This window comes from Actinia tenebrosa, unplaced genomic scaffold (assembly GCF_029948245.1).
Source record: "Actinia tenebrosa isolate PJP-AT-01 unplaced genomic scaffold, QUT_ActTen_1.0 PGA_scaffold6__47_contigs__length_16458017, whole genome shotgun sequence".
Lineage (NCBI taxonomy): Eukaryota > Metazoa > Cnidaria > Anthozoa > Actiniaria > Actiniidae > Actinia > Actinia tenebrosa.
The window spans coordinates 16337313-16350486 of NW_028292583.1; the positions used below are offsets into that span (position 1 = coordinate 16337313).

At 43.3% G+C, this 13174-nt stretch overlaps 1 protein-coding gene across 1 annotated transcript; it reads left to right on the forward strand.

Annotated features, from left to right (window-relative positions):
* Positions 1-1735: 1735 nt before the first annotated feature.
* LOC148906224 (uncharacterized) lies at positions 1736-8693 on the forward strand. Its single transcript, XM_089039480.1, has 2 exons — positions 1736-2080; positions 8528-8693. The coding sequence occupies exons 1-2, from the start codon at positions 1765-1767 to the stop codon at positions 8584-8586; spliced, it is 375 nt and encodes a 124-aa protein (XP_088895606.1). The 5' UTR covers positions 1736-1764; the 3' UTR covers positions 8587-8693.
* The last annotated feature ends 4481 nt before the right edge of the window (positions 8694-13174 follow it).

Genomic DNA, 13174 nt, shown 5'->3' on the forward strand with positions numbered 1-13174 from the left:
CTCTTGCAATCGTCAGGTGTTAGACACCGTAACTGAATATCACTCAAAAAGACTTCGAGACGTTCACGGTCTACTGATGCAACAATATCGACTTGAAGTGCAACTTCCTAAGATCGAACTGGAATACTAAATGCTAGGGTTGTTTTGAAAGCATCCAAAAAGAAAAACCGTGATTACTGTGATTGGATTCTTAGACGTTCAGTTTATGGATAATAGGCTTTTGATGCTTAATTTGGATCTACTATCCCCTATGCACGTTTCCTTTCTGATCTTCCCAGATACTTAAACGATGTGTCGAAAGAATCTGTCCACGTGTAGAACTTAGAACATATATACGTTCCTGGTGGCCCGCAGCAGATCAATCCGAGTAGTATAGGGGATGGGGGTTCCAGCGCAACGACGACTGGAGGATTACCCGTCTAAAGTACCCACCTCGATTCGTACCGCGATTACCCGCATCCCGCGTCTATGTAAGATATGTTAGTCTATATATGGAGTGCGAAGATTGTAAAGAGTTTGTTTTTGACTTCTGTATAAAGTGCTTAAAACCCAAGTTTGTACCTACTAAGCCAAATAAGTATATTTGTTGTGGTAAAAAAATGCAAATAGAAGACGACACGTCAGCACAGTGTTACGAGTGTGGTAAGAATATTCGTAATGCCGTACCAAATGCCACCAGAGAGCAGTATTACGCTAATGGAGGCCGTAAGAAGACCCCATACAAAAGAATAAAATACTTCAGAGACTGGATGAGTTACATACAAGGTCATCAGCCAGTATATTTAGATAACGAAGTAATGGAAAGAATTATAGACCACTTAGAAGAGCCAACGCCACAAAGCCTGCGGAAAACGCTAGAAAAATTAAAGCTAGGGAAGTATTACAAAGCTATTCCCTATTTTTTGTCTGAAATTACCGGTAAGTCTATTCCTGAGGTTTCTGATATGAGCAGAGCCGAGTGGATGTTTTATCAGCTGAATAAGGATATTCCTTATTACCCTGACGTAATCTATGAAATATTTTACAAAATTGACCCCAACCACCCCCTGTTAGAATGGATTCCAAGGCGATGATGTAATTCAGTCAATTTGCATATGACAGCCGGCGTTCAATATGCAAATAGAATCCTGTCACGCTCTTTTCAAAGCAAATCTTTACTGAGCGAGTTTTCTTTGAAGCTCTTCTTTTGCTTCTTGGTAGATCTTTTTGCGAGATTCCTCGGAAAGATCTCTTACGATTGTTTTTTTATTCCTTATATCCGACTTTAATTTCTCGTACTTTTCCTCTTCAGCTAGAATAAGCGAGAATTCTACATCATCTATCTTTCTGTCACACAAAGCCTTTGAGACAAGGTCAGTGATAGTATTTACTTTAGCCCTTGACAGAGCTATTGTCGTGTCATGCTTGGATATCTTGCTTGACAACTGTTTCATAATGCCTGTTGTAACAGCGGAAACGATGCCGCAGACGGCGCCGACGCTAGCCAAAGGAACTCCAACAATTATTCCCGGTCCAGTAAGCGAAGTAGCCACGCCAGTGCCTGTTAACGCCACGGACATGGAGCCGGAAGTTATCGCGATTTTATGTAAAATGCTTCGGGCTCTGACATACTTTTTTCTGACTTTTTCATAGTGTTTCGTTTGCCCTTCCAAGTAAGCCAGGATTAGATTTGCCTTATTCAAGCGGAAGTTCTCGGCATTCAATTCATTAGGTAAATCAGGATAGAGAGGAGGTGCTGATGCTATAACATCCATTATATATATAATGTACGACGCTTTTGGGAATGATATACAGGACAACCAAAAATACTGGAATTGGAGAGAATTTAGGAAAAGGTTTCCACATGCGGGTGCTAGTAAGTTCGAAAGAAGACCCGATGGTATTTACTATAACGGTGAAAGAATGTACAGCAATGAGGATTTAAAACCTACGCTGGTCGATCAGGTGAAGCATTTACCGGTTGTACAGCCTAATTTCCCAAGGGATTTATTAATGAGCAAGGAAGATTACCCATTTTACGATGCTGAAGGTGGTGTAAACGAATTTGAAACGATGGTAACGTTCCTGAAGATTTCAGTGGGTAAGCAATCATTTGACGTAGTAGTAAGGAATATCTATGGGGATACGATGTTAAAGCATACGTCAGGTAAAGAGGCCAGGGAATGGTTAGCAGGACCCAATATGCGATATTGGCCACAGCAGTTAAACTTTGCTGTCTGGGCTGCCACTAAAGGTTGTGGTGTTGCCGCGGATATGTTTCACATTTCATTTATGCGGTTTCACGTTGCCTTTACGGTTAGGAGGCTGTTGAAGGAGCTTAATGTACCTTTACCGGGAGATAAGGCATTTAATCCAATGAATAACCGATATGACGCCGCAGCCCTGGAAAGGTTAATTAATGAATTCAAACCACAGCAAAAAGATTTTCGTTACAAAGAGGGTAAGACGCATGGGCTGGGCATAGTTTACGTTTGGGGTGCCAACGGTGAGAAGCCAGCCGACTACGGACATCAAAAATACCCAAGTGGTGAGTTAGAGTTCGGTGATATGGGCGGTGATAAGAGTAATAATTCTTTAATTACCAGAATTCAATCGAACTACCTAGGCACTTGGGATCCATTTGTGTTAATGAAAGGAAAAGGTCTAAGGAACCTAGCCAGGATCAACCGCAGCATTGAAGCATTCGTGTACTGTATCTTAGGAGCGCAGGTAAATACCCGCAGCCCCATCATTGGATCCCAAGGCGCTTCGCGGGAAACACAAGAAGAATTCCTAACTTTATTTGAGTCTGCAATAACAGAAAATGACATATCTAAATCAGTGCAGAGATATCAATTGGCGGTGCAGCAGTCTAAAGTGCGACTGAATTACGCTTTGTCGCCTGGTTGTTGGTTAATGCCGAGTAATTTGGTTATTAACACCAATTCCGTTGTGGGTTATAACAATAAGATGCAGCGAGCTACTAAGGATATGAAGTTTGGGGTGAATGACGTGAACTCTGACATGACCAAGAGCATTCCTCACTTCGTAGAGAAACCAAAAAAAGAGGTAGAAAAACCATTAAAAAAGGTGCTGCCAAAGAAACCAGTAAAGAAGGTTATACCCGAGGAATATAACCATAACTTACTAAAAGCCGGCTTAGCAGCTGCAAGCATTGGTCTTAGTTATTATATATGGCGATGAATAACCCCTACATGGCTGGAGTAGATTGCGTTTATACGACTTACACAGGCGAGAAAAAATACACCCAGAGCTCTTGGGTTGATGTTACGGGTATGTCAGTGAATTTGAACTACTCAGGAAAGAAGTTAATTCTTTGTAGTATTTGCATTGGATCTGCCAGCCACGCCAACGTCGGCTTTAGGTTCCTGGATGACAATGGAATACTGCAGCCCATGCGCGCGAAGACAAACAACAGGGAGCATACGCATTTCTCCGTAGAGCCGCCGGCGCATAGCACCGAGAATTTATCGGTTTGGACTTTTCATATGGTTACTGATTGCCATGGGAAGGTAAAGCTGCAAATGCGTGTAGATGATACTGGGAGCGTTTGTGTAAATAGCATAGAAGATCAAAGAGATACGGCTTATAATCACAAGACCATTAGCACTCTTACGGTGCTTAGCCTTTAAATATATGAACCCACACGTAAAAGAAGATTGGTTTTTTCATTACCTGAAGGAATATTGGCATCAGGGTGATGAATGGATAGACATTTGCACGTGGGTTAGAGTTGGAGGGTTGGGGTTAATCATATGCACCACTAACGTTAGCGCATTTAATGACGCTAACGTTAGGTTTAGGATTATTGACGAGAATAACCAACCATTATTACCTTACAGAAAAAAAGATAATAATAGGAACTTAGCTCATTTTACGTATGAAGCCCCCAGAAGTTTAGAAAATATGGCGCCAGTAACGTTTCACATGATAGTTAATTGTCAATATGCAAAGCTTCAATTTTGTCCAGACGACATGATACGTCCGGGGCACCCTGGTATCGCCATGATCAATCGAACTCATGACAAAAGTGCTACTTGGAGTCATAAGACTATTTCTACTATGACTGCCATACCCTTGATACCAAATTATCAAGGCGGCGCGAATACTATCTTTACTTATCCCCCGTTGAGGACGCTTCGGACACCCGACAACGATAAGCCACCAGTAACGTACCCAGATAAGATTAACCCTTCATCTTCTTCAAGAGTACCACGCCGATAGCTACTACCAAGATCCAAACGTTATTCCCCACGAACTTCAATAGTTCTCCGCCGGCCCTAAGTGCCAAGGAAACGACCGAACCCAGCAGCCCAGGCAAACCGGCTGCCATCTTTTTTCCCAAGGCCGTCAGCCCATTACCTAATTTTTTTACGCCTGCGCCTGTAGCCTTAAGCGCGGACAAGATCACGCCTACTACGCTTGAAATAGCGACCGCGAATGCCAGTGGAATACCATACTTTACCAGAGCTCTTTTTACCTTTTCCTTGGTGGTAAGCCCCAATTCTCTTTCCAGGTTTTCCTTTTGCGTATGTAATTCTGCAAGGCGCTCCTGAAGAGTCTCTACTTCCCTTTGAGCTGCTTCCCTTTCCTCTTCGGGGCGAGTTTGATCTGCAACTATTTCCTGCTGCCGCTCTATTTGTCCCTCCAGGTCTTCGATAGCCTGATCTCTTTGTCGGATTTGTTCTTCTTTAGCATTGATTTCAGCAACCAACTGCCGCCGTTCCTCTAAAGAGTTAGCTATGGTGGTACGTAAGTTCCTAGCTTCTTCCTTGTTTATGTCTAGGTCTTGCAAGGCAAGTTCAAAGGCCTTTTGAGCTTGGTCCCTATCGCGTAGGGCTTTGTTTCTTTGTTCTCTCATTTCCATTATCCTTTGGTTCTTGTCATCAACTTCTCTCTTTTGAGCATCAAGGAGTAGTCGGTTTTGTCGCATATAATCTGCTTCCCTTTCTTCCAACGTTTCTTGTAGTCCTTCGACGCGCTTTTCTAGCGCGACCTTTTCATTCAGGGTTTCCAACCTTTCTAACATGCTTCTAGTGGCACGCTGGAAGCCTTTTAATCTCGCCACGTCACCCCTAACTTCACCATCTTTATCAAAGAGGGGTTGTGGTTTCGTCCAGCGGTCTTTGTCAGGATATCTCAGGTCCTGGACGCTTATGAGGACTTTGTTTCCGCGTTCTGTGAGCCTTACGTCGTCAGCATCGAAACGGGAATAACGCTCATTTAGCTCTTGCATTGCCCACTCTACAGTTTCCCGCGCGGTTGCTCCGCCCATGTTTTGAAGCTCCAAGTATTCAGGGATGGGTTTGCCGTGGTGTCTTGATTGCCACATGCGATTTAAGGCGGCCTTGGCGCTTTTCCATCTACTACCATATTTATCGTGTAAGGCTGCGTCGTAGATTAAGGGGTCGGTTTCCGGGCCTTTAGTCCATGCGTCGTATTCTTCATCGTTAATATCGACTTGACCTTCTTCAGTGGTGGGATCAAAATCTGTTCCTTCTACTTCCATTATATATGATAAGCTCAAAGTTAAACCCCAATATATTACCTAAGCAGGTTGGCGGACTGAAAGCAGAACGCACCTTTCACCGAGTCACCTTTACCCCCAGCAGCGCTAAACCTGGAGAAACGCTGTACGTAGGCGTGCCCCGACTAACAGATAACCTAGTGTTAGTTCCTGGCACCCTGGCGTTAAGGTTTGATTTGACGGTGCAACCTACCGTCGCAGATGAAAGGATTATCGTTAACAACCTTGGTCGCAACATCGTCTCAAAGATGCGAGTAAAGTTTGCCGGGGAATCCCTCTTAGACTTAAACAACTATGACCTTTACACCACTTACAAAGATCTGTGGTTGACTGCATTCGAAAGGGCACAAAAGATAGAGCAGGGTATTGGTAGCACAATCTTACGTAAGGTTAGGACTCCTACCAAGACACAACCTACTGACGGCAGCGGAGAAACCGCAGTGGCAGATGCAAAGGCCATTAAAACAGCCTATGGTACTAAATACGTAATACCATTGGACTTTGAGGCTATTACCAGCCACGGAGTTTATTATCCTAGACAGTTGAGTGAGTTGCAGTTTGAAGTGACCTTAGCCAACATAACTAACATCATTGGTGGGTTAAGCACTGCGTTGTCGGGAAGTATTCCTCCATATGCCATTACCAACCTGGAATTGCAGTATGAAACCATACATTCCGAAGATCTAGCACGCAGCGCTGGCATGGAATACAGCTCCGGAAAGGCTTTCTTGTACGACCACGCGGTAATGTACAAAACCTTTAGTTTCCTGGATAAGACAGACGCGGTAATTACTCAGAGCATTAATTTACCACGTCGTAGTCTTACAGGGCTGATGTTGGTATTTATCAAACCTTATGAAGCCGGTAAGCGCGACTCTGAAGCCTTTCATAACCCCAACATCACCAACGTCGGGATTAGCATCAATGGAGTTCCAAATAAGGTGTATTCGCAGGGAATGAAGCCCTCAGACATCTACAGGGAAATAAAAAGAAAGTTTGGGGATCAAGTTGCACCCGGCGAGTTCTTTACCGATAAGTATGCACTGTGGATTGACATGCGAACCACCAACGACGAGGATTTACATGGACAGGGATTGCGTCTGGTAAATACCCAGGACGGCATTACCCTGGAAATCAAGCGTGACCCAAACACTAGCGCAAGTGACTCAGACAAGATCAACGCATACGTCTTCGTTGTCTCTGACGCGCAACTGAGCGTAGAAATGAATCAGCTAAAGAGTGTTGCGTATTAATGCGCTGCGCTCCCTCATCCAAGAAAGGATAAAAATATCCCTTACGTATATAATGCTTCGCGTATTCAAAAACAACAACACCAAACTGCAATGCATAGTGCAAGGTGATAAACTTTATTTCAAAGCGAAGGAGGTGGCTTTGGCGTTGGGTTACGTTAACTCTAGGGACGCAGCTAGAGCACACGTCTCAGAGGAAAACAAGGTAACTTTGGGGTCTATAAAGGGTGTCAATCTGACTGACACCCCTAATGCGCAACCACATACCGTTTACATCACTGAAATGGGTCTTTATGAGTTAATATTCGGATCTGAAAAGTCCGTAGCTAAGGAGTTCAGAAAATGGGTGTTAGGCGATGTTCTCCCTACCCTCAGGAAAACAGGTAAGTATGAAATAGAGCGGCGCTTTGACAGTCCTAATAAGTTAATATTCAAAATAGAAAATGAATTTGACCTGCATAAGAAGGTCGTAAACTACATACGTCGATTCCACCCTATCCTACTGCTGGCACCAGGTCTTGGAGAACTACAGGACTCAGCTAGAAAAAGAATAGTATGTTGGCAGAAAGGTTACCAGGCGGGTCAGCCTGACATCTTAGTTCTTAATGCACATAAAAAATATAATGGGTTATGCTTGGAGTTGAAGACACCTAAGGGTAACGGCGTATTATCCTCAAAACAAGAGGCATTACTCGCACAATACGAAGCAAATGGTTACCTAACTATGGTGTGCAATGATTACGACCTTATATGTAGGGAGATCGACCATTACGCGGAAGGCATTCGCATACCTTGTCCTTGGTGTGATAAGGCTTTTAAGACGCAGGATACGTTAAGGACTCACCAAAGAATATTTCATAGATATAATGATAGTTGAACAGACACACTGGCGTGAATTAGTCCAAGGCATTTCATACAGAATAAAAAATTATGTTGTGTTCGAAGACATTAGCCGTTTAAGGTTGGTCTTGGAACACGACGGTAAAGAGTGCACACTGTGGGCACCGGACTGCGTGCGGTATGTCCTTCAAGGTGAGGAATTCACACACATACGCAGCTATGGTAAGGTCAGCGGTCGATGGAAGTTCGACGTTGAAAGGAAGGTAGATGCTAATCCTCTGTGTGATTAGAAGTCATCCTCATGGGCGGTTAAGTATTGGTCTGCTACGGCGGACCTCATTTTTTCTGTTATGTGGTAAGCGGATACGGTAATTAAGACGCCTCCTACGAATGCTGCGATTTGAAGAATCATATATCTTTCTCATTTTTCCAAGCCTTTCGTACCGCCAGGTAATGGTCTAAAGGACGTGGTCCGTCGTATAGACAGCACCAAATATGTTGTCCGCTCCGTTGACAGCCGCAGCGATCGCAAATAGCCTCCCAGTGTTCCCTGTCCTCCCATTTAACGCCCTCAACGTCGTCAAAGCCTACAAAGGTTTGGTCAATTTCCTTCTTACGCTTTGTCAGCGCCCGGGAGGTTTCAAGGGGACAACAGCGTTCGGCTATGTCACCGTGGGTTTCGCAGGCAATACCTTCTAGGTGGTAACGGCGGCAGTGGTACTTATGCCAGTTCTCTTCAAAGAAGGGCTCATCACAGCGGCGGCAGTAGTTATTTAGACAGACTTTGTTGTCGCGGTGATATTGTAAGGCTTGGAGGGTGGACAGCTTTTGACCGCAGTCACCGCAAATGGTGCTTATGGGACGGTATCGCAGTCGCTCCATATACTTACAGATTCTCTTTGTGTTTTAGGATCTGTGGGACACCAATGCCCAACAAAGGATCCTTCGGGGAATACCTTATTACAATGAGGACAGGCGTATCTTTTCTCCTCACGAATTATGCAGTCGGCAGGTAGTTCACACGTAATGCAGTCCATATATTGAAAGGGTTACTAGGATTCCTCCTGCGCCTTAACTTTGACGTAAGGATATCTTATTTCATTATTATTATTATTTCTTAGAATACGTTACGTAAAGACTTAACTTTGACGTAAGGATATCTTATTTCATTATTATTATTATTTCTTAGAATACGTTACGTAAAGACTTAACTTAGGGGTCCTTAATATTATTTCATTATTATTATTATTTCTTAGAATACGTTACGTAAAGACTTAACTTAGGGGTCCTTAATATTATCCTCTTTTCATCCATCATATTTAAGTAACATTAAAGAATAATAATCAATCATTAAAACTAAAGGTCCTAAGAATATCAGCCTAATAACATTTAAAACATTAAAGAATAATAATCAATCATTAAAACTAAAGGTCCTAAGAATATCAGCCTAATAACATTTAAAACATTAAAGAATAATAATCAATCATTAAAACTAAAGGTCCTAAGAATATCAGCCTAATAACATTTAAAACATTAAAGAATAATAACCAATCATTAAAACTAAAGGCCTTAAGAGACCCTACCCTATCAGCAACAACGAAGTAGGATTATTAATAAGGCATAAAGAACACCCTACTATAATGACGTGCAACGATTGCAACAAACGATTCAGTTCCTTACAGCGACTTAACTATCACACCGAAAACAAGGTCTGCTTTAAGCAACGCGCAGCAACGACATGTGAACATTGCAATAAGACCTTTACGACCAGCCAAGCTCGTTCCTACCACGTCAAAAACAAGGTCTGCTTTAAGCAACGCGCGACAGAAACGACATGCGAACATTGCAATAAGACCTTTGCTACCGCGCAAGCTTGTTTCTACCACGTCAAAAACAAAGTCTGTCGCCGAAACAACGCACACAACCTTACTTGCGAAGAATGCAACAAGGTACTAAGCTCTCCTCAAGCACTAGCATACCACATGGAACACAGAGTCTGCCTCAAATCTCTTTGCAAAAGCTGCAACGCATCCTTTGAAGATGCCTGGCACAAATACAGATGTAAACGATACGACCTTTCAGAAGTCGTCTGCGAAGAGCATGGCGACGTGGCAGAACGTTGTTGTCCAGTCGACACGGTAAGGCAATTAAACAACCAGAAAAAAGAAATAGACAACCTCTTTGTGAACTTCGACGTCACATTTGAAAAGGTCGCCTGGGAGAACGTAAACTACTGGAACGACACTTGCGATAAGTGTGGCTGCGTCAGGAAGGAACAACACTTGTGGCAGTGCTTATACGATCCATCACAAGCACGTACTTTCAGTCGCTATGCTGAAATGCGTATGAAAGATGCGCTGCTACGCCAGCAACGACGATGAGGTTCTAGAGGGGATATCTCATGAAGTCCTTAACGGACTCCTTAGCCCACGTCGCTATTGTCAAAAGCGCACCAAACCGTTCTGCACGCTTCCGACTACACATTTCATCATACAATTCCTGCACACGCTCTTTTAACCGATCTATCTCTTCCCTTTGTATTTCTATGGTGTCTTTTTTATCTTTTGCGTCGGCTACGATTCTTTGCATTGCTTCCACTGGTTCCATCTATATATGAACCCAGATCACATACCTTGTAACGCTCTGATAGTAGGACCCACCGGCTGTGGAAAGACACAATTTGTCGTGGAGCAGCTATTAGGACCCTTTAGATACCGCTTCGACTATATCGTGCTATTATGCCCCACCTACAGGAATAATGTTACCTGGGAAGGCATAGGCAGGAATGATGACGACTTCTTCGTAGATATCTTAGACCCCAACGAGTTATCCAGCCATCTTAAGTTCTGGCACAAGCAATTCCCTAAAGATACACAGACTTTACTCATATTGGATGACATTGCCTGTGGGGACGACGTAAAAAAGCGCACCTCCGAATTAGTGAAGCTCGCTTTCAGCGGTAGGCATGACAATATCAGCGTTTGGTTACTCTCGCAGCAGCTTACCAGTGTCTCTAAACCCTTCAGGGAAAACATAGGCTCCCTGGTCGTATTTTATACTCCGAGCAAGTCTGACCTGGAAACCATTCTTTCTGACTACGGCGGTGAGATAAGCAAGGAACAGTTACGCGGATACATGCGGGATTTAAAGACGCATCAACATTCCAAGATGATATTCACTTTAAGGTTTCCTTATAACGTTAACATATATGGAGATTGAGCAGCTCTTAGATGAAGTCCCCACACAGTTAGACGAAAGTAACCTCAAGGAACAACTTAACATCCTTGTGTCTTCGGGAAAGTGTAAAGAAATGATAGGCAAGGAACTTACCCATGAGCAAGTTAACAAGTTGTCAGAAGAGGAAGTCAAAAAGTTCCATAAGAGGTACGAGGCTGCCCTTGCAAGTAAGACCACGGACGCCGTAGCAGACTCCGCTATCCGACTTGCGACTAAATTGCTTGGACTTGCACTGCCCATAGACGACGTGGAGCAACTGCGTAAGGACATAAGAGATGACTATGTCATATCCCAAGAACTTAAGATAACCTGCGGGTGGTTGTCTTTGAAGTGCGGTAAGTTAATGGCAGTAGCCTCTGCGGCTTTGCACGTAGCTCAGCACGTCGACTTGAAGGAGGGTACTAGGTTCCTTCGGAACATCTTGGAAGGACTTCAAGAAGGATAGAGAAGTTGAAAAGGTCTTTCAGGCAGCACTTGCTGATAATCAAGTCACCTCAAGTACTTAGTCAAGTCATTCTCAAGTACTTAGTCAAGTCGTCCTTAAGTCGTCTTAAGTACTTAGTCAAGTCATTGTCAAGTCATCCTTAAGTACTTAGTCAAGTCATACTTAAGTACTTAGTAAAGTCGTCTTAAGTACTTAGTCAAGTCATTGTCAAGTACTTAGTCAAGTCGTCTTAAGTACTTAGTCAAGTCATTGTCAAGTACTTAGTCAAGTCGTCTTAAGTCATTCTCAAGTACTTAGTCAAGTCATTGTCAAGTCGTCCTTAAGTACTTAATCAAGTCATCCTTAAGTCATTGTCAAGTCGCCGTCAAGTTATTATCAAGTCCTTCAAGTCCTTAGATATAAGATGAGTGGCACCGAAGAACAACCTCAGGAGGAGCAGAAGATTACCAAGCCTAAATCTGCAGGCAGAGTTGCCGCGGGAAAGAAGCTCGCGGAGATGAACAGGAAGAACAAAGCCAAAAAAGAAGAAAAGGTGGAGGACGAAAGCGAATCCTTTTGGAATCCCGGCTATGTCATCGGCGCGTTAGGAATTGCTATAGCAGCAGGCAGCTTTTACTTACAATGGCGGAATATGAAGCCAGAAGTAAAGTGGGAGGCCCCAACATATCACGCACCTGTGGAGGTCAGAAAAAACAAAATCCCTGAAATGGAATGACCTTCTCGCTTTGTAATATAATGTCGACTGCATTGTTGAAAACTGTTGAAGAGGCAGCTATCATTACTTCTATTGTTGCTGGTATTGGTTGGGTAGGTAAGAAAGTGCTCAAAGAAGACTTTACTGAAGACCCAAGCAAGAGCTTCGCTAATTTCGCTAAAATGACCGCTGCCGTTGGCGGGGCTATCATGCTAAAGGATTACCTACGAAAGGAAAAGTACCTGCCTAACATATAATGGTTAGCTTAGTCGCAGGTGGAGTTATTGCAGCTTTAGCATTTACAGGGGCTAATTATGGTGGTAGATATCTGGATAAATTAGTTAGCGGTGATAAAAACGCAGAATCTAACGCCGAAAGAAAAAGGCACGACTTAGCGCTGGAGAAATATCAGCGGGACGTGGCGGCTTGGAATAAAAAAAGACAAGCCACAGGGATTGGTTGGATAAGAATTACCAAGACAAAATGCAGGTGGATAAGAACTTCGAAAACACAGACTACGCCTTCAACTTTATTCGCAGGCGCACCCAACAGTAGTGTTAAAGAAGCCTGACTTTAAGAATTACTACCAGCCTTCTAAGAAACAAAAAAATAGCGAGTTGGTCTTCGTAGGAGTCGCAGGGCTGGCAGGAGGCGTGGCCTTGGCGTATCTAATATAATGATCGTCTTTTGGAAAGCGACAAGAATAACTTTACCACTTATCTGAATCCTCCCATCCGCGCGGAAAGGGTTCGGTTGGTTAGTTGCTCTTTGTACAATTCTTGGTATAATTTAATTGATGGCTTTGTCGTTGACAATGCCGCTAAACCAAAAATACCAGATTCCCAATACACACCTATAACACTGGCTAAGGAGCTAGCAAAGCATGGATATACTCTTACCACAGGATTACCCCATGAAATGAAATTCAAAAAAAATAGTGGGAGCGTTAATTTAAAAGGCAGTTCATTGGTAGAACTCCTGGGTCTTACTAGTACCACGATAAATAGCGGCAATACATATGATGTGAAATGGAAAGGTCGCATCCTCTTACGAAGGTCTATTGCGACTTGATCCATAGTTACAACAATGGAGAAAAGTCTTCTCTTATGTCCAAGTTTCTACCCAAAGGTAATCCCTTTGACCTGGTAAATACACCCCCGATTTCTTTGAGCTATGACTTG

Excerpts from the sequence above, each read along its gene's own strand:
- LOC148906224 (XM_089039480.1), top strand. The coding sequence starts at position 1,765 with ATGTACGACGCTTTTGGGAATGATATACAGGACAACCAAAAATACTGG. Across the intron at positions 2,081-8,527 it reads GTTCCTGAAGATTTCAGTGG|GATCTGTGGGACACCAATGC; the intron begins GTAAGCAATCAT and ends TTTGTGTTTTAG.